General features: G+C 45.9%; 1 protein-coding gene across 3 annotated transcripts in view; it reads left to right on the top strand.

Moving 5' to 3' along the window:
* Positions 1-25,028, top strand: part of LONRF3 (LON peptidase N-terminal domain and ring finger 3) — a 33,087-nt gene extending 8,059 nt beyond the window's left edge. The window contains exons 3-11 of one of the 3 annotated variants that reach the window (XM_007465455.1): positions 2,863-3,018; positions 5,018-5,270; positions 5,970-6,060; positions 14,005-14,119; positions 16,303-16,424; positions 18,577-18,735; positions 19,344-19,506; positions 20,524-20,673; positions 24,028-24,183. In XM_007465455.1, coding sequence (XP_007465517.1) covers positions 2,863-3,018; positions 5,018-5,270; positions 5,970-6,060; positions 14,005-14,119; positions 16,303-16,424; positions 18,577-18,735; positions 19,344-19,506; positions 20,524-20,673; positions 24,028-24,183 — 1,365 coding nt within the window. Of the gene's footprint in view, positions 1-2,862; positions 3,019-5,017; positions 5,271-5,969; positions 6,061-14,004; positions 14,120-16,302; positions 16,425-18,576; positions 18,736-19,343; positions 19,507-20,523; positions 20,674-24,027 lie in introns of all 3 variants that reach the window. The other 2 variants (XM_007465453.1, XM_007465454.1) reach the window with 2 other exon arrangements.
* The last annotated feature ends 408 nt before the right edge of the window (positions 25,029-25,436 follow it).

Here is a 25,436-nt window from a genome sequence, read left to right as displayed (position 1 = left end):
CCCTTTCCCAAATCTTAACTGCCCTCCATAGTGTGAGTAATAATAATAATAATAGCTAACATTTATTGATCATGTCCTGTGCACCCCACACTGTGCTATGGGCTTTATGCGGAAGATATAATTTAATTTCCACAGTGTCCCTATGAGGGTAGGTACTATTATTTATCCCCATGTTACAGATGAGACAGATGAGGAAGCTGAGGCTTGGTGACTTTCCTGAGGTCACACACCTAGTGATTGGTGAAAGAGCAAAATCAAACCCAACTCCACCTGCTTCCAGAGTCTGCCTTGTGAGCTGCTCCACCATCCTGCTGTCCCAGGAGGCCTTGTCAGGAGCCTCAGCACCCACTGCTGGGGCTGGGGGGAGGGCAGCAATGGAATTATCCAGGTCTGGGATGGATGGACAAAGGCGATTAGAAGAGCCTTGACTTTTGGGGACAGAGTGTGCAAAGGCCAAAAGAGGCAGGTGTTGGGCTCAGGCGTGAGTGGTTTCTTTATTCTCATTTGTCCATTTCCCAGTTGGCCTGAGAGGCTCTGGTATCATCAGTTGGGTTGATCTCTCTTTACAGCCCGATTTTACAGACCACCTAGTGTCATTTCCACAGCTGCCTTAACGGGGCAGGGGAACATGTTGTGCTAAGCTCTGAGACCCAAGGAGGCATAAGCCACAGTGTCAGTCCTCAAGGACCTACCTTACAATCTTGCACTTGTTATATAGTGTAATATAAATTTCAGACAATACAAGCGAGCATTTGCCTGTGACGAGTGTTCCAGAGTTCTGAAGCTGGGGTGAGTATTTAGAGGCGAATTTCCACTGAGTGTGGCGAGGGCATGGCAGTTACTTAAGAACACTGAGGACCTCTGCTGCGCTTATTTACTGGATTGTTCCCATTCCAGGGATAAAGATATGACAGAGATGGTCCAGGCTCACTTGGGATTAATTAGCTGCCTTAGCCACTCACAGGCCTGGGTTTCTTTTTAATGTTTGTATTTACCTCAGATCCTTTTTTGCCCTCTTGAGCCATTTGGGCCTTTCAAAGGCTGACACTGAAGTGGAATTGACTTCCATTCGTATGTGGAATGCTCATTCCCACTGAGAGTTGACCCCAAATTTTGTTTTCCAAAGCCACCGAGGAGGCCTAGTCTGAGATCTTAGGTATTAAAGGTAGAAGGTCAGAGCTGCTGTGAGCTCTGCTTTGCTTCCCTCGAGTTCCCTCTCTGCCTCTCCTTCCCTCTCACCGCACTCTACCCTTTTATCCCTGTACCTTGGGATGCCCTATGGCTGATACTGTTCTTTTTGGGAGAATTCCAGGGAGATTGCTTCAGAAGTGGGTTGGTCCTGGTGGGCCACTCGGGAGGAGCCTCTGAAAGGTGGCATTTATGGCCCTGGTCACTGTGAGTACCTCCCCACCTCACTCCTTTACCAACTCATACCTGGGAGGAGATAGAGGCATCTGTCTGAAGACTTTGGGTCTGAACCCTAGGCCTCTCCCTGGGCCCTGGGATTGCTAGTGTCTTAATTCAGTTCCATCCAGTGTGATGAGTATTTATTGGAAATCTGTCACGTGCCCTCCAGAAGGTGACCATCTGGTTAGAGAGAAAGACTTACATCTGCAACGCAATTTGAGGCTAACACAAGACTGTGTAGTGTAAGGTGCTAACTTATGGTGCAGTCGAGAACACGGAAGGACAGGAGAGATCAGGGAGGCTGGGGGAGTAGGGGAAGGTAGTGCTGGAGCTGAGCCTTGAGGGATGAGCAGGCCTTGGCTATGTGGAAAGTGCTGGCATCAGAAGGAACATCATGAAGGAACTGCTGGGGGCCAGCAAAAGAGCAAATCAAACCAGAGAGAGTTTGGTCAGAGTTTCGGTCAGGTTCTCCTGATGAGTTAATACCCTATTACCCAGAACAAAGGGTGGAACTCCCTTTAGTGGGTCTCAGTGGCAAACTCGTGAATATGTTTTAGAAGTGAGTGACCTGCCTTCCTATGTTGTGTTACACATGATAGATACATATGTATGCTGATAATTGGCGCTTTCACAGGGGAGAACTGAAACAAGGATGTGGGCAGCTGATGGCGCAGCGTCCGCGCAACTGCACCTCTTTGACTCGCAGTCCCTTCTGGGTCTTCTACCTGCCCCCACACCACTGCCCCCAGCTTATCAGTTGCAAAGGAAGCCAGCCATAGACTGGAACCGGCCTGCCCCCAGTCCTTGAAGATACCTGACACTCTCTGGAAAGTGAAGGCCAGAGATGGGGAGGAGAGACTAGGAGAAGGGGAAGGAAGGTTGGGTTCTGCTTTTCCGGACATTTCACTGCTGAAGGGATCCATGATCCGGGGCTGATGGAGGAGGGAGCAAAATGGGCAGGGTGGGAAGAAATAGCGAGGAACTTCGATGACATTTGTCACCTTCCACGCATGGGGGTGTCGCCAACACGACTCCAGGTCCCCCAGCTTGTTTCTCTCCCGTCTTCACCTCTGCCTCTTTCCTCCTAGGTAGGTTTTGAAATCCCCTGCAGATATTTCTGTGGAATGGCAGCAGCGGAGTGGTGGTTTGTACCTCTGGCTAGGGTGACAAAGGCATCTGTAGTGCCTTTTCAAAATCCAGATTCTCGGGCCACACTTCAGACCTGGATGGAGCCGGGCATGGGAACTTAGAACCTGGACTTTCCCTAAGCTCCCCCAGGCAATTCCGATGCGCTGAAGTGAGGACCCCTACCCCACTGTGTCGGGGTTTCTGGTCCAAGGCTTCCTCCCTGGAGTTTGGCCCCGCAAGCTGTGCCCTTTGCCCCTTCCTCCCCCCACCCTTCACCCAAGCACCTGTAGAAACTTAAGTAGTGAAGTCTTCTGTTTTATGTCACAGCTTCTCCTTAGTTTCTTTTCACCATCATTCCCGGGGGCTTCTCAGGAACATTCTCCCGATATCCTGAAGCTGTTGGCACCTCACCCTAGATTAAAGGAACACGTAGAGTCATTGGCTACTGAAGGCACCAGCCATAATCTACCAAAGTTGTCACAGGTAAAACTCCACTCACCCAGCTCGCTCGTGACGCTTCGTTTGGCTGTTTTGTGGGCAAACATGGGGCGTGAGCCCTCACTCTCCTACCTCATTCGGTTCCTGAGAAAGAAGAAATGGAGTCGCTCATGGCTGCCTTCTGTGCTAGAAGGCTATTTCCTAAAGATGAAATTGGATTTGAGGCGGGGGCCCGGGGTTGATGATTTATTACGTTCAGTTTTCAGTTCTTGGTCGGATCCAGCTGAAAGAGAGAGTTGACAGAACTAGAAAGGATCTGGCCCACTTCCCCTGGAGCCCTTCAGTCGGGGTGGCTTTATCAGCTTAGGGGCGGAGCCTGGGAAGAGGGCCTGACAGCCCCTCCTTTCCTGCTTTTTGTTTGTGCAAGCTGCTCCCAGCTAAGTTCCTTGTGCAAAGACAACTCCATTTGATCCCCAAGGGGAGGTAATTTCATATTCCTGCACCATGTCTTAACACGTAAGTAGACTTCCAATACATATTTGGAGCGGGGGAGAGGGAAGCGACTTAGGAAGTCGCAGGTATTTGAGTCTTTGAAAATGATGGTCTCCAGGCCCTAGCTTTCCCAGCAGAGGGCAAGTGGGCAGAGGCTGGGGCTCAGGAGGGCAGACGTGAAGGCAGAGTTGAGCTCTGAAGGTCTAGGCACCTCGGGACATCTGCCTGCCCACCATCTGTGATCCGTGTTCCTCCCCTGTATGTGAGCCCTGGGGTCTCTATGGCTTCTTGGATTCTCTGACAGGTGAGAATCTTACATCTCCCTGACTTCTTTCCCCGCTCTGGAGAATGAATAAAATGCAGGTGTACCTGACTCAAAAAAGGGTGGGGGCGCAGAACTTAGAGTATCTCCTGAAATCAAAGCACCTCTAGTGCATTTCAGTACTTGTTTGAGATCATTATTACAGGATTGAGAGCCCTAACACTGAACCAAAGTCTCTGGAGTGACTTCTAATGGCAGCTCAATCTGAAATGAAGAAAACTAGCACCCCTGGCTTTCCCATGTGAGCCAGCTGGGGAGCAGGGATTGGGTTTCCACCCAAACTTTGCCTTGCAAAGCAGTGTACCGTGTAGACTATGCCTGGGGCTCGTGGAAAGGATGCGGCAGTGCCACAGTGCTGAAAAAAACCCTGAACTCCCCAGGTTAGGGGCTCAGAAAACCCACATCCTTTTTCTCCTTACCTCATCATTTTCTCCAAGCTGTGCACTGCCCATTTTTCATCTATCTACCAATGTTTTTGGTTGGAGTTGGAGGGGAGAAAACAGCATGAGCGTTTTGACCCTTGTGCTGTGGATGTGCAGTAGAGAGAGGGGTTCTCTAGGTAAACCTGCATAAACACCTTGTCATTGGATTTGCTTTTTCTAGATCCTTCTCCTGGACAAAAATTCTTTAAAAGGCTAGAGACATGATGGATCGTTTTGCCAAATGATCTTGTCTCCTTTTCAGACTTTTCACCCGAAATCTAGTGAAAAGACTAATTTGTCCCTAGTTTGTTTGACCAGTATAACACATAGCTCTGGAGCGTGAGGGCACTCGGCAGGCCTGTGAACACACCTGTGCCAGAGCCTTCCCGAAAGTTCTTTGGGAGCTGGGTGTGGGGATCGAGGATGGCCCGGAATGGCAGTGAGGGTGAGAGGAAGTACCGAGTGGCTGGATGTACCCTCGCTGTACTGCACGCCTTGGTTTCCCTCAGGTAGTGACTGGGGACTGATTTGGAGGGGAGCGGGGCCTGGCACTGCACTTGCCGTTCTCCCCTTCAGCGCGGCCCAAGGACTCTCTCCCCACACGCCTTTCTGTCCTTGCCTCGGACAGAGGTTCCTCCGCTCCGCCCCAGCTGGGCCTGCCTGTGCCCTGTGACCGCCCATCAGTTAAGCCACACGTCCTCTAGATGATCAACACTGTGCGGTATCTTCTCGTTGTGCCCCTGGGGAGAAGCATCAGAGGACGACGTTGGTCGTGAGTAGATCCTGATGTTTGGCTCTTCCTTTCCAGGAGACGCTGGAGCATCCACATTGTTCTGGTCAGGAGGCGGCAGCAGCCGGGGGGCACAGAGGCAGCTCTGTGCCGGTGAAAGGGGACAGGCAGCAAGACGGCCCGGAAGACCAGGACGGAGCGGAGGAGGAGGGGGCCGCTGCCTCTCCCCAAGCTGCCTCCAGCAAGACCGGCAAATGCCAGGGGAAGAAAAGGAAGCGCTGCCAAATCGAACCCCAAGACCCCGAGGTGCCTAGGAAAGCGTCTAAGTCAGGTGCGGACTCTACCCCGGGGGGCAAGCGGCTCGGAGGAGGGCCCGGCTCACCAGTATGTGGAGGTCCCTTACCCTCCACGGGAGGGCTCCGCGGCTCTGCATGGGGCCCAGCTCTCAGCTCTGCCTCCTCCGGAGTGCCTGTGGGGCTTCTGTGAGAGCACAGCGTCCAGTAGTGACATCTCATGCCTTCGATGGTGTCACCTCCTTCCAGGCCAGCCTCTGGCTACCCCCATTCCCCATTCCGGGAACGTAGGACGAGGGCAGCGCGATCAGGCCTCACTCCGCTCATTCCCAGTCGTGTTCCCGTAGGCAGGCATCTGAGAAGCGGCAGCCGCAGCTTGATACCTTTCCCAGAGCGGCTGGCAGTGCCAAGATTCAGTGTCAGCTCTGAAGGCCTGGCTCAGTCCGCGGAGTTGCTGCCGCCGCCGCTTGTTGAGTGAGGCGCCTGTTGCATTTGAAGGAAGCCCCCAGGGCTCCGGAGGGTCCCTGACTTGTGCGTCTCTTTATGGGACTGTTGGAAGCCTGTGAGCGCCTGTTTCAGGGTACCCCATTCTCAGTGGCTCACGTGGCCACTAAATCAATTCTCTGGGAGGTGGTGAGAGTGGCAGACTGAAAAAATAATTGGGTTCTTTTGCCTCAGACGTGCTGTTTGTGAAACCAAGGTTGGTTCGGCTCTGACTTCTACTCTCTAAACCACAGATCCTCCTGCTGCTCCGGGGGCCAAACCTGCTCTCAGTGTTCCACTCGCATCTTTTGACGCCTCTGACCTTGAATGCTCCCTCTGCATGAGGTATGTGATGTGTACTGTCACTGCCTGAGTGTCCTTCCCCTCTGGTGTCGGGGCTTGTCTGCTAGTGAACTACTGCTTGGTTGCTTAGCACGGAAAAGCGTGGTTCTAACAAAATGGAAATCACGCCGTTAACTGTCACACGGGCTAGCTTGTGTCCCTTGCTTACAGACTGCATTCCCCGCACTCCTGACTTGGAAATACCTAGAGAGTGGGAAGGAAACGGTCTACTCAGAGGTCACAAACTGATGGCCCACAGGCTGGATGTCTTTTGTTCGGCCTTCACGGGGTTTGGGGGCTTGTGAAAGGTGAACGTTTTGAGACAGGACACGCACTCCAGTTGGTCACGGCCCCCCTCCCATGGCCACTGCCTTACACCAGCCTTCCTCTCACATTTGCTTTGCTTTCCGGGCGCCTTGTAGGCGTTTAAGTTTGTGACCCTGGAACTAATCTCAACTGGCTACTTGATCAAGATCTCAAAGCTCAAGGGCCAGTGTCAGCACCACAGGCCTATTCTTTGGAAGCCAAGAGAGGGCCTGACTAGTTTTTGTCCTGTGCCCTGCACAGTAGTCAGTAGTGGGCATGTACCACTTGGCCAAGCGTCTCTCCTCCACCCACTGCCACATCATCTCTACTTTCTCAGACCTCTGGACACACAAATTATCCACATGCCTGCCCACCCTCCAACATACACAAAAAGGAAACTGCTACAGTAGTGGTCTGTGCAAAGAAATTACTTTCACTTGTTTCATTTCACAGCTGTGGCTTTGTGGCTAAGAGGAGCTGCTCCAAAGCCAGGGTGCCTGGGTTTCAACCGAGGCTCTGCCACTTACTGGCTGTTTGACCTGGAGCAAGTGACTTTCTCTGCCACTGTTTTCTCATGAGTAAAATAGAGAACAGTAGTACCTGCTCTATGGGCTTGTTATGATTGAGAAAATCTATTTAAGACACTTAGAATAGTGCTTGACATATAGTAAGTACTCAATAAATGTTAACTTTTTTCCCTAGACCAGAGGTTCTTTAACTTTAGGTCCATGGACCCCTGAGGGGGTTCTATCTATGGATTCTAATAGATCTAAGAATTCCCTGCAGTTATATGTAAAAGTGTGTGTGTGTGTCTGTGTGCGTGTGTGTGAGTTTTCCAGGACAAGGTCCACAGCTTTCAGTAGGTTCTCAAACGTGCCTTTTTCCCCCCAAAAGAGCTTTAAAAGGAGGCTGAGATATTTGCACAAAAGTTGTTAAGATGGTTGAACCAAGAGAAGAGAGGTCAAGAAAAATCTTTCGGTCCACCACACAGATGGATCCAGCCAACGGAGGCTCCTCAGAGGTTTTCTTGCCCTTTACAAGCACATATGCCTTCCATGTCAATCCCAGGCATACTCGGAATGACTTGTCTTGTCCTCTGAATAAAAATGAGTAAGGTAGCCATTACCCGAACACATACTTTTTCTCTCTCTTAAAACAATTAGAGTTGTCAGATTTGCTCATAAGCTCAGACAGACTCGATAAAGAATGTAGCGGCAAGCCTTCCATATACTGTCTGAGTTTAGGTAGAGTGGTCGAGGGTAGGATGGGCTGTATAACCAGTTCCCCCTCCCCCTCACAACAACATAGCAGGTGGGTCGTGCCAGAGCCAAGTTGTGAGATGATAGACAAACTCTGCTTCCAAGCAGACAAATGGGCCTCCACAGGTAATAACGCCTTTGTGGCTCTCAGCCCGTGATGTGAGCTGTGGTCCTTCAGATGTCAGACTTTGATAGACTTGATTCAGCTCACTCAGAAAGCCTGGGTCTTTGGTGTACTTAATCCTCCTTAACACGCCTCCCGGCATCCCGGGGACGCAGAATCAAACACGCAGACTCATCCTGTTTGTGTTTTCCCTGAGGGCTAAGAATCCTGAGGTTGAAGTTCTTTTGTTCCCTTTCCTCTGCTTTCTCCCTTTCATCTTGTTTGTCCCTGATCTCAACAGGGAGCTTCAGAGAAGGGTTAGAAATTTGGTCCAAGAAATAAACACCAAGAGGATAAGACCCCCTTCTAGTTGGCTCGCTCTGAGTTTAAAAGCCATTATTTCCCTTATCCTGCCCCTCTGTTCTAAATGAGACTTCAAAGCAAAAACCCATCTTTGCCTGGAGAAGCTATTGTATGGGCTGGTAAGTTACCGGGCTGGGGTGGGGTGGGGTGGGTGGGACTCTAGCCGCTTTACGGTGAAAAGAAGCCTGCCAAGTCTAGAGAACATTTCTGATCGCAAGGCTCTTAAAACTGTAGCCCTAGTTCAAAAGCATGTAGTTCCCCTTCCAACAGGGCTTGTCTCCAACTCAGAAATCACATATTGACAAGAGGCCATTTCAAATATATGCTTTAGCTTGAATTATTGCAGTCTTGGAAAAGCTCCTGTTTCTACCTCTCTTCAGTGTTTTTCTTTTTTAAATTGTTATTAGGATTATTATTACGTTCCGTTATGACCCTCATGTGTCTTTGGTGGAGAGGGTTTAAGGGTAGATATTTTCAAACAACCTGCCGGGTCATGAAACCATAGACATTTGTACCTCCTGTGCAGGTTTCTAGAATGAAATCCAGTGGCCGTGGTGCTGCATTGGTAGAAGACAAGTTAAGAGTGTGAATTTATTTGTTCTGATTCTAGAGGGAAAGTCCGGAGGGGCTTATAAATTCCTCAGGGAGAATGGTGGAGAGAGTGAATGGAACAGCAGTTGGAGGGTGAGCTAATGAGAAACTTTCCAGTCTCCATTCCGAGTTTCCCTTGCTGGACGGGGAGAGCTGTGCTGAGGGAAGTCACTCTCTGCCCCTCAGTCTTTAGTGAGTGCAGATCCTCCCTTGGGATTTACCTGCTCCAGATATCCTAGCCCTGGGGGCCACCTCTGGGGCTGCTGTGGAGCAGGACTTTTGGGGTGACAAGGATATTTTGAGATGTGGAGCAAGAATGTTTGATATTTGAACCAGTTACCTAATGGCCCAGTGACCTCTTTGTCAATTGAAATGAAAAGCTTTATATTTAACCTAGTTTTAGCTGCTCAGTTCACTTTCTCTCTCTCTCTCTCTCTCCTCTCTCTCTCTCTCAATCTCTCTCTCTCTCCCCCCCCTCCCCCTGCCCCCTCCCTCCTCCTCATTCCGTCTTTGCTCTCATTTGATAGCAGCAAAAGAGCACAATACAAGGATGTAACTGGTGGGAAAAGATAGCTATTTCCAGACAAGCCAAACATCTTATCCGGGCTGACATCTAACTGAAAGCATTTATTATTACTGTTGTTTACTCCATCACTGTGACAATGTAAAATGCTTTCTTGTGAGAAAATCTGGCCCTACTCTGATTTATAAATGCCCCCCTGAAGTGTTTTCCAAAATCGTTACCTAAACTGGTAAATAAAAGGGGGAGGGATTTGAGTATATATCTATTTCTAGTTCTATCTACATAGAGAGAGTTCCTCTCTGTCTCTGGCCGTGGGGAGAAGGAAGGGAGAGAGACAGAGAGGGAGAGAGGAAAGGGTGTGTTTGTGAGTGTGTGCACCTACATGTACGTGGATGGTGTGTGTTCTAGATGTAGACGAACACACAGTCGTGGCTGTGTCATGTAGTGGAGAAGGAAGATGGGCTTGTGACTCACAGGTGACTTCACATCCCAAGCCTGCTACTTAGTAGCTATAGCTATGTGACCTTGCGCAAGTTCTTTAACTTGTCTTAGTCTTAATTTCCTCAATAGTAAAATGGAGCTAGTCCAGTTATTGCCTATGACCGTATAAAGTTAATTTATATGAAAAACAGTATTGTACACATCCAGGATAGCGAGAGAAATATATTCCATCTGTCCCCAGTCACTTTACTCAGTCAGCCTGAATATAGAAGTGGGTTGAGTATTGAAAGATGATATATTCTAAGCATCTGAACCTTGAATTATTTCAAAGCAATAATTATGCAGCATCTGTGGCAGCATTCTTGTTTGTGACCACTGAGATCAGGAGCATTTTAATCATAGCTCTTGCTAAGAGTTGCTGTATCCTTCTGTGTCTGTTTCATTCATCTGCCCATTAATTGTCAGTATTTATTGCAATTAATTGGCCAGCTATATCATTATTATTTGTATGTGGATTACATTCTTCAATGAACAAAAGGCTTGAAATTCTCAAGAAAAATAGTTTTGCAGATACAGATTCATCAGTCAGTCTTCATCATTAGCGTCGTCAAGTAATGTATAAAAAGCATTCAGATTCATAGGTCTCAAATTACTGAGGAAATGAGATCATCTGCTTTGGCTGCTTCTAGGAGTTAGATCACAGCAGTAGTTCCCAAAATCAGCCTGCAAATCTCAATTTTGAAAAACACTTTAAATTGTGAAATAGACACAGTGGGAAAGTATGTAAAAATATGAATATATTCTCTTAACAAAATATTGTAAAGAGGATACTCATGGAACCCCTCTCAGCCCAAGAAATAAAACATTGCCAGGACTCCAGAACCTGCCCGTGTGCCCCTTCCAAATCATGACACCCCCACCCCCAACACCGAAACCACTATCTTGACGCCTTTGTATGTATCTCTAAACTGTGTAATTTCGTTTTTCCTATTTTTAAAAAAACTTCATATAAGTTGAATTATCCAGAACGGATTCTTTTTTTGTGGCTTCTTTTCCTCAGGATGAAGATGTATCCATGTTATTCCATGTAGGTGAAGTTTGTTCATTTTCATTAGTGTATAGTGTCCCATTGTATGAATCAACCAAAATCAGTTATATTCTGGATGGATATTTGGCTTGTTTCTAGTTTAGGGCTATTAAGGACAACGTTACTATGAACAGTTTTTATGTCTGCTGGTGCGTATATAACTCTTTGCCCAGTTCTGATTGGGTTATCTCTCTTTTTCTTACTGACTTGTAGGAGCTCTATGTATGTTCTACATAGAAGTCCTTTGTTAGTCACGTGTGCTGCAAATATCTTCTCCCGCTCTGGCTTGCCTTTTTGCTCTCTTAATGGCACCTTTCAACGCGCTAACAAGTTCTTAAGTTTGATGCAGTAACAATGATCAGTGTTTTCATTTACAGTTAGCTTTCTCGTGTGTGTGTCCTGTTTAAGAAAGCTTCCCCCCCCCCCGCCGCCCCGAGGTCAGAAAGATGTTCTGTCTTGTCTTCTAAAAGCTGTACTGTTTGCCTTTCACATTTATTTTTACAGCCCACATGGAATTGCTTTTTGTGTATGGTGTGAGAGGCAGTCCAACTTCTTTGCCCCCTATGGATAGCCAACTATCCCAGATAGCATTATTGAGAATGCTATTTATGTATTGAAAATCCTCCCTCTGCTTTGAAGTGCCACACTTGTCATAAATCAAGAATCTGGGTCTCAGTCTATTTCTGGGTTTCCTTTTCTATTCCACGGATCTATTTGTCCTTGTGCTAGTCTTACTCTGTTTTAATCACTACTGCTTTATAGTAAGTTCTGATGTCTGGTAGCATGTCCTTCTACATTGCTGCTATTCAAAAGTGTCTCAGCTCGCCTTGGCCCTTTGCCTTGCCTTATAAAGTTTAGAAATCAACTTGCCAAGTTCCACAAAAACAAACAAACAAGTAAAATAACCCATTGGGGTTTTTATTGGGACTCAGGTCTTCTTTACTTTCTTTCAATGAAATGTTTACAGTTTCTTTCAATAGAGGTCTCATAAACTTTTGTTAGATTTATTCCTGGGCACTCAATTTTCAAAAGCAATTGTAAATGTCATCTTTTCAAAAATGTATTCTCTCATGCTTGTTGCTGGTATATAGAGCTACAGTTGAATGGTGTGTGTGTGTGTGTGTGTGTGTGTGTGTATTTTCTAGCTTCTTTGCTAATTCTATCAATTCTTATTAATTCTAATAATCATTCTATAGATTCTTTTAGATTTTCTAAGCTCATCATCATACCATTTGTGAATAACAACAGATTTGTTTTTTCCCCTTTTAAGTCCTCAAACTTTTTTTCTCCTTGCCTTAGTACACTGGTTAGGACCTTCATCAAAGAGGTTTTCTGAAAATTAATTTTACTTTTTGACCAATTTAGTAACTAAAATTTATTAACTCGGTTAAACAAATTAACTGCTTTTTAAACAGGTTGATAACATTTAAAAAGTAGAAAACAGTAAATATATGAAAAATCTCTCTCCTAGCCCAGACCTTCATTGGCTTGTTAAAAATATCAAATCTCTGCTCCTCCCCTTGACCTCCTGAATTGTAAACTTTATCCAGTGAGACTTTGCCACGTCTGCGTTTTTAAAGTTCCACCTGGGACTCTGATAATTAGCTTTGGAGACCAATAGAGTAGATTCGCCTACACAGATGTTAGTAGGATTGTATAATACAGAGATTCCCAACCCTGGCTACACATTAAAACCACCCCAGGAGCTCCTTGACAAATCCTGATGCCTGGCCCTTACCCTGGACCAACTGATCTGCATCTCTGTAGGTGAGATTCTGGGCCTCTGTAGTTTTTTAAAGTTCCCCAGGTGATGGTGGGAGGGCGGTGGCCTGGGGAGGAGCAAGAGGGAGGGTTTACTCAGGGGCACAAGGAGACACTTGGGGGTGACAAGCATGTTCATTATCTTGGTTGTGGAGGTGGCCCCGTAGGTGTGTACGTGTGTCAGAACTTCTCAAGTTGTACGCTTAAAGTATGTGCAGTCTATACATCTATGTCAATAATACATCTATAAAGCTATTTAAAGAAAAAGCAACACACGTGGTTCTCACACACAGCAGTGGTTGAGAATCACTGTTCTAACAGAAAAGGCACACTACTGGAAGTGTGCCTTTTTCCATGTCATCTGCCAACAGTTGGCTGTGTACTCTTAGAACAACCACTTCATCCCCTCTGGATCTCAGTTTCATTCTGATTGGTGGGTTCGATTTTTTTCTCAAGTGCTTTTCAGCTCTGACGCTCTGATTCCTCTGTTCAGCCTGGCTGTGCGGGCCAGGCTGCTGGTGCACCTCCTGGCCACACGAGGGGGCTGTGCAGCCTGCAGCCTCTTCCTCTCAACTGAACACTCTTGTGAGGTCAGAATAGGCTGGTCAGGCGTCTTTCCCTTCTTTCTGTCCTCTTGGTGAGTGCGAGCTCCGCTTCTGAAGCATCATCTTCAGCTGCCCCCATCCAGTGGTCCTGCTGCAGGTGAGCCTTTCTTTAAGCAAAATAAATCCATGAATCTCTGAATGTACAGAACAGCTTTTTAAGAGATCCTCAGATTGCTTTGAAAAAATAGACAGCTCCTGCAAAACAATTAAAATAGGATCTAATTAAAGTATGTGTATACATACACATGTATGTATGTATGTGTCTGTCTATCCATCAGTAAGCACATTAATAATATTACTCTGTGGTCCCTAGGAAAATGATCCATCCATGTAAAAGGCAGTTATGTTTGTTACAGGTGCAATTTTGAGATCTTTCAGGCTGTAAACATTGCTTAGGTGAAAAATGGAATCAAGGTTAGCAAATAAGCCTAGTCTTTTTCCAGTGTAATATGATATAAAGTACTTAAATATGGGAGTGTGTGTTTGTTTATCTATGTGTTAACATATATTCAAGTGAACAGGTTGGCTAAGTATTTTAGAATGGAATCCATTCAAGACACTGGGCATTCATCTTCATTTCTCTAGGACTTGACAGGGAAAAAAATGTGGATGCCCTGGAAGAGACTGACTAGAACTAATGTTACAAAATGATCTAGCTATGTCCTAAATTTTAATAAATGCATAATTTAATACATTTAAATCCAGCTCAGAAATAAAAAGCAAATGCTTTTCTGAACTGCAACAACAGCAGGGTTTTTTTTTTTTTTTAAAAAAAGGAAAAAGAACCCCCTCCCACCCCTGCACATAGAATTTCCCAAATAATACTATAACACCTGAACATTGAATAGCTCTGTCTTTCATGTTTGGTCTGATTGCAGTTTTCTTGCATTCTGATTCCTAAATTTCAGATTATTCTATGAGCCAGTCACAACACCTTGTGGACACACCTTTTGCTTAAAATGCCTTGAAAGATGCCTAGATCACAATGCGAAGTGTCCGCTGTGCAAAGATGGTCTTTCACAGGTAAAACGTTCTTTCTTTCTTGATTGGGCTAGCTTATTGGGAATTGGGTACAAAGACAGCATCCTATTGGATCCCAAGCCACTGCACTGTGCTAGAGCAAAACACCCCCTCAGACCATTTATTTCTCCTGTCTTAGAGCCACCCCTCCCCTCTCCACAAAGTCCTCCAGGGAAATGAGGCAACATCTAGCTTTTTATGAACTGTCAGTAGTGAAATTAATTTGTGTTGGAAACAAAAGTATCAGAATGATGATAAACATGGATTCTTGTTCTAATCCCATCATGGCATCTGATTCACTGTCACGTTGGGTGAATCTTTTGTCCTCCCTGGGCTTGGACTAGATGAGCTCCGATGTCCCCTTATCATCAATGTTTATTCTGTGGTTTGAAGAGATCACTCCCAGGTCCCCAGGAAAACCTCACAGACCTTCATTGTGGTCCTTGCCCCACGCCTCAGCTGCCACTGTACTTATTAGCAGACATTTGTCTGCTGGAAAATCTCTGGGGCTTCCAGATTCTCTAAAATGAATCACACAAACTGCCACCTTTGTCTTTCAAATGGACTTGCTGTAATTTTCTATCTGGGAATCCATCTTGTCCCCCCACCCCAGGGACTTGTGTGCCATATTTTACAATCAGTATAAATGTTCCTTGACCCCTGTCATCCCTGAGGAGAGGTTGGAGATGATGCAAGACTGTCTCTAGGTGAATGTAGATCCAGAGGAGTCATGTGTCAAGCTTTCCCAACACCTCAACATTTAAATTAAGGGAAGGGAGTGAAATAATCATCCAGGATAGCCCTGAGGCTGTGTATTGGGCTGCGGGGCAGGGCCAATGTCATATCTGGCCTAGGTGAAGAGGTGGTATTTGCTGTCCTGATTGTAGGTGAGAAGCCCATGGTCCTTATACTTCAATAATACATTGGTGGTGTGGTAACACTACAACATTCAGATTAACAGAAAGAAGGAAAATCTACCGTTAAAATTTTAGTATGTACCTTTACTGGGTTTTTGTTTCAGCATCAGCGGAGGAGTCACCTCCTTCTTGGAGAGGCTACCTCCTGAGTCATTGCTTTTCCCCAAAGACTGGGACTGGTCAAAGCAGCCGGTTTTCCTGCAGCCAGGCCATGGCAGTGGCTGAGAAGGCATCGTGGAGGCAGAGGCTGTGAGGCCCTGGACTTAGGGGCTAGAAGATATTCCCATCTATCTCTGTGTCTTCGCACAGGGTCACACTTGCACCATTTTCCAGAGAGAGAAATATCTTATTCCGATCATGTTCACTGCGGAATAGGCAGACGTAGCCCGTACTGGGAAAGGAAAAAATGTCTGAAGCCTGCCGTTTTATGCTCAGGAGCTCCCCCTGCTGGGCCTGTGTGGGTAGTTTCCATAGCCAGCAGTTCTCTGCAGATGTTTTCGTTCCCATTGTCTGGTTCACACAAACACCCACTCCTTACAGATCCCTGGATATGCACGGACTAGGGGTGTTTGGGGGGAGAATAGTAGTGACAATTGACAACTGAGCCCGAGTTAGGTTATGAAATCAGGGTTTATAACATAAATCCAGTAATACCTAGACGGTATAATAAAAAAAAATAAGCAAATGAAATCACCAGTATAGCTTTTCGTTTTAAAACTAAAGTTAGAGGAGAAAAAACTATGTATAATATATAGACTTGAAATATCCCGGAGCCCAAGCATTGGGGTGGGGTTGGGAGTGGGGCACAGCAGGAAAGGATCAATAATTGAAAATTGCTTTTTAGTTCCCTGAACCTTTTGACCACGGACTTTCAGCATATCCGAGATGGAGACCATTTCTGGGAGCTTATAAACACAATAATCAGAAAAAGGAAAGGAAAGGATTTTCTCCCTTTTTTGACAAGAACATGGTCTCAATCAATTTCAGCGTTTTAGGAAAGCTATGACATTTTTAAAACTCCATTGCTGGTCTTTTCCCCTTTTTAAAATAATTTTTCTAATTATAAAAGTAATTCATTGCATGTGGGTTTTTTTTAAGCTAAACTCTAACCTCCAGAGAATATATACATTATGATGGTATCAGCTGCCAATGTGTGGGTCTGAATTACGCCAGTATGTGGGACATTTAACTGTTCTACTGATTACATCAGAAGTGCTTTGTGTTTTCCTGATGACTGCATAATATCTAATTGCCTTGTTCCCCGTATAGTGCTTGGCATCAAGAAAATACAGTAAAAATGTCATAATGGAAGAGCTAATAGCTAAATTCCTTCCAGAAGAACTCAAGGAACGAAGAAGGCTTTATGAAGAGGAAATGGAAGAACTTTCTAAGTATGCATATGCACATTGCTGTTTTCAGTTTCACTCATACCACGTCATAGAACTGAAAGTGTACATTCCCTCCTAACTCCTCATTTAGTGATACCATGTTGGTAGCTTGAAATTGGCCACAGTGAGAGTATTTACACCACAGAAATTGGCAAATGCTGTAACAAGGGCTTACCCGCTCCATCCCCAGAAAGCCAGGTGTTCGTTTACCAGCACCCACTGAAGAAACCTAAGCCGAACCACTGACCAGGTCACATATTGGCACTAGTAACTGGGTATCACGGATACCAAATTATTGGAATAATTTAATCAGGGGGGCTTAATGAAGTGCAGTTGACCCTTAAACAACATGGATTTGAACTGCGCGGTTCCACTTATACGTGGATTTTTTTCTGTAGTAAATATTATAGTCCTACACTATCCGATCCGTGGTTGGTTGAATCCACGAATGCAGAACCGCGGATACAGAGGAACTTTGGATACCGAGGGCGACTCTTAAATTATATGCTGATTTTCAACTGGGCAGAGGGTTGGCACCCCTAACCCCCGTGTTGTTCAAGGGTCAGCTGTATCCAGAAGACGGTTTTCAGGTACATAAGGAGGTTCTATGAGGTTAAGAACTTTGATATCAGCCGGACCTGGGCTTATGATGCAGTTTTGCCACAAAAGGAGTATACTTCATGACCCTAGGCAAGTCACTTAACGTCTCTGGGCCTCAGTCTCCTCATCTGTAGCTTGGGGTTAATAATAGACTTGGACTTGTTACAAAGATCAAATGAGCTAGTGCATAGTAAGCACTTAATAAAAGCAATAGTAAGAATGCTGCTTGTTATTATGCTTCCTCTTCCATCACAGGTATTGTGAGAGGTAGAGAGTAGGGGTGGAGAAAGAAGTAAGGCTCCAAGCTCTCTGCCTGGCCGGAAGAACAACTCACCTAGCAGAAAAAGCAGGAAGGAAATCACTAATTTCTGTCTCTCATACTGCTGACCCCCCATCTCCCCATCCCTGCTGGAATTCTCACAGCATTCTGGGGGCAAAGTTCCCGATGGCAAAAGCTGTTCTGGTTTTATGCTCACCCTGTAGAGAACATTTCTAAACTGCCACCAGTTTGTTTGTACCTCTCACTTTGAATAACACGCTGTGCTGGGGAGCCAGAAATGAAATCGTTCTTTGCTCATTAACATATTAGATCTACTCAAGGCATCTTTATCTTTATTTCTGATTCTTAAGTTCACTTTGAGTCTCTCTGGGCCCTCTTCTCAAATACCATTTAACGTCTGATTGACAAACACTGGAACATACTAGGTGGATTTCTCTTAAAAGGAATCCTAAATTTAATCCTTTTGAGATTTGGGCAAATGATCTTATATATCTATCGGTAAGTTTATGTTCAGATGTCCCTGTATTGGATTTACTAGACAAATAAGAGAACAGTGATCCAGGAGGAGCTGGCCCGGTTGGTGGTTCCCCAACAGGTCGTGTGTCTGAGTCTTCGTGGGCACATGTTGAGAGGCAGACTCGTAGGTGTCGATTTCAGAGCTACTGCACCAGTGTCCCCGGGGGGGGGGGGTAGTGCAGTGGCCTGTTGTCTGCGTTTAAGGGCCTCCGGTGATTCTGATGCACAGGAGCGTTTGAACATCACTGGGCTAGATTACTCTTGCCTCTCCACTGCTCCCTCCTCCTCCCAGCTGGGCCTGCCACGCAGATCCTCTGGGGGCCTTGCAAATATGTGAGATGTTCACGGGGGTCTTGCAGAGATTTTCCCACCATTCCTCTGGAGAGCTGGGTCCACTTTTACCACCCTTCCCCATACTGCCAGCAAGACACCTGGAGAGATTGTTTGGAGTGGAGAGCATGAAAGAAAGAGAGAAAAATATGAGGTATAACTATCACCGACAATGTTAAGGTACTAGAGAACTTCATTACCCAAATTAGCATGTGTAGAATGTCAATTTTAATCGTAGCCCTTAGGCTAACCTGTGCACCAGATAATGGGATTCAGCCCACAGCACCAGATGCATTTTAGTATTTTTTATCAGCCTCAACTTGATGTCTCCTTGCCTTCCTGCGGGGGAACCACATGGTGAAATTTGACCAGCCTTTCTGTGTTCTGCTTCAATGCTGTGAGATGCATGTCCTTTGCTCTTCCTGACAGCTTAAATAAGAACGTGCCTATTTTCGTGTGTACCATGGCATATCCCACGGTTCCTTGTCCCCTGCACATCTTTGAGCCTTGTTACCGTCTGATGATTCGTAGATGCATTGAGACAGGCACACGACAGTTTGGCATGTGCCTTGGAGATCCTGTCAAAAGGTAAGTGAGGAGCTATGCAAGTAAAGGGAGGTTGGGTGGAAAGGGTTTTTTTGTTTTACTTGGGGGCCCTCCCAGGAGCATTTGTAAGGATCAGGGTCCCTCTGGCCCCTAGTTTACCGTGTGAGAGGCTACCTGTTTAAAGGAACCCCAGGATCAACCTTTTGTTAAACAGGTGGTGTATAGTCTAAAACGTGTTTTATAAGAGTGTGGTCCCTGGAGTCAAACTGCCTGGGTTCGTATTCTGGCTCCATCCTTGGAGCAAGTTTGACTTCGGGCAAGTTACTGAACCTTCGGTGACTCAGTTTCCTTATCTGTAAAGTGGGTACAATAATAGTGCCTACCTCGTTGGGTTTGTTGGGAGGATTGGTGAGTTAATAATGCACATAAAGTACTGAGCACAGTACAATAAATGGTAGCAGTTACACATTAAAATTTTTTCTCACACAGGCACTGCCTGTGGTGTTATTGCAGCTTTAGACCCTGGGACAGGCAAGAAGGCAGAAGTCCCTCAAGGCCCAACATGGGGTTATAAAGATGGGGGGAGGTGCGCAGGCCAGGGAAACAGCTCATCAAGAATTTACTTTCTTGAGTCCATTCCCCATAAACAGGTTTGCGGAATATGGCTGCATCCTAGAGATCAGAAATGTTCAGTTCTTTGCTGATGGCCGCTCAGTGGTCGACAGCATAGGCAAGAGGCGCTTCAAGGTCCTCCATCAGGGCCAGCGGGATGGTTACAACACAGCTGACATCGAATACATTGAAGACCAAAAGGTGAGGGCGGCCAGTGCCACGAATCCTGAAGCCAAGCTAGCCCTGTAGCTTGGCAGACCAAGATGATCGCAAAAGGATTTCTGGGCATGGATGGGGGCCTTGGGATTTCTCACCGATTTGCTGCTGCCACACTGAATGCTGCCAGGTTTGCTGTTCGATTGTGGAATGGCAGTGATTGCGCCCCTTGTCTGGGCTTTCCCTGCTTAGTTGCTGATTTATATTCATGCATAAGAGATGCCAAGCCAGGCCAACCCTGGGGCCCATTCAGCATAGGAGTTATGTCTCTGCCAGGGATACCAAGATCTGGAGCTGGATCTATACATATGTATTTTATTTTTTGCTTTATTTATATTTTAAACCTGTTTCTTTTGAAATAATTGTAGATTCACATGCACATGTCTATTTTTAAATGTGCAACCTGGCCAAGAGCCCTTCCCAATAATCCATCATATCCCATAAGGCAGAAAGGTGACATGGCCAGTTAACCCTTGGTTTTCTGAACTAACGGGTAGAAGAAGAGGTAAATAATCCCATCAGCGTTTATATTTCCATTCACTACATAGTACAAGACTAATAAACATTTGCTCAACTAATAAATGTATTTGACTTGGAAGATAAAGTTGCATACGGAGACACAGACACTGCTCCCTCTCTTCCCAGGGAGCAGCGGGAAAGCAGATATTTAAAAAATGAAAAGGAGAGAGGCGTGAACAAGCACAACCTAGTTTAACAGCACGCCTCCACTCAGGCCAGTTGGCGTCACTGGTTTTCTATATGTCTGGCTGTTTCAGCTCATTTACCCAGCTGAACCTTTCTCTGTCCTCCACCCTCAGCAGTGTTTACACACAGTCCATCCTCTGGCTGAGGAGCCTTTCACACGCTACACAGGAGAAAGCCAGAAGGGCGAGTCTTCCCGTAGGATGACAGGATGGATGCTCAAGTAGGCAGGTGTCAAAAGGGGCTCTAGGCATGAGGGAGAAGGTACAGAATGCTTCACTTCCACTTTGATACTTTCAGGTTCAAGGAGAGGATTGTGCTGAGCTCATGGGATTACATAACTGTGTCTACGAGCAAGCGTCATCATGGTTTCATTCACTCAAATCATCTCTGAAGAATCGGATACTCAGTCATTTTGGTCCAATGCCAGAGAAAGATGCTGATCCCCAGGTATATAAAAATGTCTCTTTGTAATCAGTCACCCCCACCAGATGAGAGAGCCTAGGGTTTGTGATTAGATGCGTGTGTGGTTTCCACCCAGCAAATTTAGTGTGGAGGGGAAGATGGATCCAAATCGGTCTTGTTTGGCTGGGCAGTAGGCATCATGGGTAAGAACAGAAGGACCCCAAATCAGAATTGGAGGAACTAAAGTAAAGCAGTAGGAACTTGGATCCAAGATAGGTTTTAAGAGATTAGTTAAGTGAGAGGACGGGAACACAGGCACCATCAACAGGAGAACCTTTAATGTGAGTCCAGATTCCCACCATGATGATGTGTTAGGGTGACAAGATTCACAAAAGGCCAGGCTTAAGAGAAGGGTACCTAGGGAGCTGAGACCAAAGGCTGCCACTTCCTGGAGGCTTCATAACTCTCTCCCTGATTGCTTCAGGAGCAAGGAGTGAGGAGCTAAGGCCAGCCGCCTTACAGGGTTCCAACTGCAGGATCACAGAAACCTTTCACCCCTAGGTCCCTCCACGCTTAGCCCTGCAGGTCCAGACCCCTGCCATTGTCCTCATCAGGGATGCACAAGTTTTCCTGGGACAACTGACCCAATCCTTAAATTTACCCTTGGCTGAGTTATACTAGAAAAGAGTTCATTAGATTCTACTGGATCAGTCTATTTCCTGGAGGGACAGGTCCATTTGAGAGATCAAGCTGCAGATCTGAAGCTCTCCAGGAAAGTGGAGATAGTTAAGTTTCGCCAAGCTTTGTTTGCCTGGTGTACATCAGGGAATACTCTGTCTAGGACAAGGCTGGAGATACCCTAGTCAAATAGTTTCCCACCATCACCTTTCCACATTCTGACCTGGTTCCTACATAATCGCCTCCATAACTCCCTTGATTCTTTCCCTGTACTCATTCCTGACTTTATCACAATAGTAAAATAGAATATGTATATTCTGACTTCCGTGCCAAAAAACTGGCCCTACTTAGCTCTCGAGCCGTGTGACCTCGGCTAAGTCCTTTCCCCTTTCTGACTTTTTCGCCCATCTCTGATATGAGGGAGGTAGACGAGGAGGTCTCTAAAGTCCCTTCTTCCTCTTGCGTTCTGAGGCTGTAAAACACCAGTCTTGTTCCCTAATGCGCTGCAGTGTCTTGTTTTCTCCCGGCCACAAAGGTGGCTCCTTTTCCCGCCCCCATTCAAAGGCATCGTGAATGTTGGAGGGAGAAAGGCCATTGCTTCCAGATGATCCAGCTCCTGGCTCTGGGCCACCGTGACTCAGGACTACGGCAGAGCTCTGAGAAAGCTCATGATCAAGTTGAATGTTCCCCTTCACCTTCTGGAAAGCATTCTCCCCTAGCCAGGCGGAAGATAGCGATCAGCAGTGGTAACAGCATCTTCCACAAGACAAAACACAGGTGCCACTGTGTGATTCATAAGGGCTCAGTGACACAGAAAGCCGAAATCTTGGGTTTCATTTCACTTCTTATTAGGACTGTTGGCTTTGGCAGCAGCAGCAGCAGAAAAAATAAAACCCATCCAGTTTGATCCAGTCAATGCTGTAGCCCCAGTGGTCCCATTAATAAGAATGTTCTAAGCCTCCGCAGGAGGTTTCTTAGGAACCACCACATGTATTCACATCAGCTTAAACATCTTTGTTAATGATCCTGGGAAATACGGTCCAGGATATGGCAATCTAACATTCAGAACTCATCATAGGAGGGATAACACGTTACAGACTGCAGTGAGGGACGAAAAGAATCCAAATGGAGCTAGAGGCACAGAGAAGCAAAGAGGCAGTGAAGGTTGTGGGAGAATCAGGTGACCAGTTTGGAAGCAAACAATCCCGCGTGTAGAATGTGGTTCTCTGCAGTCCTAAAGCCAACCTTCTGAAGGGTGTGGGCAGAAAGCTCATTTGGGGCTTAGTAGGAAATTAAGTCACCAATGTCTGCAATGTGTACCTGGGGCGTTGCTGACAAACAGAATTTGGGTGCAGGATCACTGTAGGATAGGAAAGCTCTTTATTAGAGGAAACCTGGGATGGGATATATTTCTATGTGACTGTGTTTTCCAATTGGAATTTTTGCAAAGTGGGATTGCTGTGCTTTGGGGCTGTGAATCATAGGCTCTGGTTTTAGGGGAGAGGCTAGCCGTGGCCCCGTTTAGTGAGCTGGCATATGTGGACTCTGTTGCCTTCAGCCAGAAACAGGGAAATGGAGGTAAGAGACATGCAAAGCCTAAGGGGTCATAAGAACTGAAGACCCATATGCTCTATGCATCAGGCCAAAGGGCCTAAACAGAATCTAAGAGGTGGAAGAGGCTGAGTAGCTGTCTCTCGGTATCCATGGAGGTTTGGTTCTAGGAGGCCCCATGGATACCAAAATCCCTTCTATAAAATTATGTAGTGCAACGAGTACAATCAGCCCTCTGCATCTACAGGTTTCGCATCTACAGATTCAACCAACCGATTCTGATCCACAGTTGGTTGAATCCATGGATATGGAGGGCTGACTGTAGTAGATAGTTCAGCTTGTAAAAGCACCCTGGCTAGAAGGTATGGTGTATTTGTTAGGAAATTGATGTGTTTGCTTTAACCACTACCAAAAATAACTGTAGCTTAAACTAGATAGAGAGTGTAAGTCATAGAGATGGAGGGCTAGGGCATCCCTGTTCCGTGAGCTCATTCAGACCCGGGCTCCTTCCTGACAAAGCCCTTTTTTTTTTTTTTTTTTTTTTTTTTTTTTTCTTGCGTTATGCGGGCCTCTCACTGTTGTGGCCTCTCCCATTTGCGGAGCACAGGCTCCGGACGCGCAGGCTCAGCGGCCATGGCTCACGGGCCCAGCCGCTCCGCGGCATGTGGGATCCTCCCGAAACGGGGCACGAACCCGCGTCTCCTGCATCGGCAGGCGGACCCTCAAGCACCGCGCCACCAGGGAAGCCCCTGACAAAGCCCTTTGAGTGTTGCCCTCATCCTCCTGATTGAAGAAGTCTGATCATCAGCATGTCTGTGTTCTAGCTAGGGGAAGGGGAGAGAAAGAGGAAAGTGAGGGCGCATGCCCCTTTCCCAGAGCATGACGCAGAAGTTACACTTATCACTGCCCTTTACATCTCCTTAGCCAGGACTTTGTCTTATGGCCTCACCTAGCTGCAAGGGAGGCTGAGAAACGTAGCCTTCCCACCCCCACCCCCTGGGTGGCTGTATGCCCAGCTAAGATAAAGGGAAATAGAGATGGGGGGTAATTAGCAGTCCCTGCCACACACAGAAGCAGTTCCACCTGGGATGTTTCCTGGCAACTTTGGGGACCTACAGGCTCGGATCACTTCCGCAGGAATAAGACAAACCCATTGCATTTCTCTTGCAGATCAACCCCAATGGCCCGGCCTGGTGCTGGTGGACATTAGCAGTTCTTCCATTGGAAAGCCGAGCTCAGCTCCCGTTCCTAGCCATGAGGTCCCTAAAGGATAGACTGAACGGTATTCGGCGAGTCCTGGCCTTTATATCCCGAAACCAAAACTAGTGAGTGGATTGCTGAAAAGGAGCTCCCATGCTCCCCTCACCACCGTGGGGGAGTCGTCTTGTAAATATACCTAATTGCAATAACATCTTAGAAGGAAATATCAAACAGAGGCTTTATCCTGCTATTGATCAGAAAGAAATTAAGTAGAAAGACCAAAAGAATGTGATCTGTTTGAAACTTTCTTTCTTAAGATGCTTCTTGACATGCTGCACAACTACATGCACAGCAGAGGTTGTTTAAGAGCCCAGAAGAAAAAAAAATTTTTTTGATTTTGACATAAAATTTTCTCAAAGTTTAAAGTGATTTTGCTTTAATTTTCTGTCTTTCATAGACGAATGACTGTGTGGTTGAAATGTGATGCCCAGTTACTAATCACGTTGCTGCATTATTTCACTGACTTTTGAGGTGTCATTCCAAATGGTTCATATTTTATATAGCATTGTGTAAAATAATGTTCATATTTCCTTCTGTTTTAATAATTTATTTTCTGCACTACCATATCCTTTTTTTCTACATGTATGTTTGTAACTAGTTAAGTGTGCATTACTGAAAAATACTGCTTTATTTATTGATGTGGTTTACCATGTACCTAGGGGGAAGTAACAATACTAGAAATGTGCAATTTTTGCTTTAACAGTTTTTGCTACATTTGATCCCAGTTCTTGAACCATTTTTGTATCTATGCAATTGGATGCTTAGAGGAAGTTCAGAATCATGCCAAGATCATCTATCCTTACAGATTCTATTTTGCTTTCAGTTTGAATCCAACAATATAAAATACTTAAGGGATTTGGCATAGGTTGTGGAATAAGCCAGGGTACAATAAAAGTAATCCATTTTCTATGTGTCATACAGAGCCAGGATGAAGGAATTATTTTCCTGGAATCAAGAGATGAATTAGAGGAGTGTCTTCTGTTGCAATCTCTTATAGGCATTTGTTTCAGCAATCTAATTATATCTTAATTTCTCCCCAGGGCAGTTAGTAATGGGACTTTCAGGCAGGATAATATTTAACCCTTCAGAGGTAATGGTTTTCAGTCTGGCGTGTCACAGCCATGCCCAGCTAGCCTCCATACCTCACCTCTTCTCAGGGTTCTGGGGATCAGGGCCTGGCTAGCATGTGTGCAAACACTTGATGAAGGACGGTTCATTATTAAAAGTGTAAAGAAGCCAGGAAAGAGGGTAGAACCCTTTAAGAAACCCTCAAACTATCTTTTTGGTTTTAAAATCTTTTCAAAAGAAGCAATTAATCC

This window comes from Lipotes vexillifer, unplaced genomic scaffold, assembly GCF_000442215.2.
Source record: "Lipotes vexillifer unplaced genomic scaffold, Lipotes_vexillifer_v1.1 scaffold560, whole genome shotgun sequence".
Lineage (NCBI taxonomy): Eukaryota > Metazoa > Chordata > Mammalia > Artiodactyla > Lipotidae > Lipotes > Lipotes vexillifer.
This window is presented reverse-complemented; position numbering and strand designations above follow the sequence as displayed.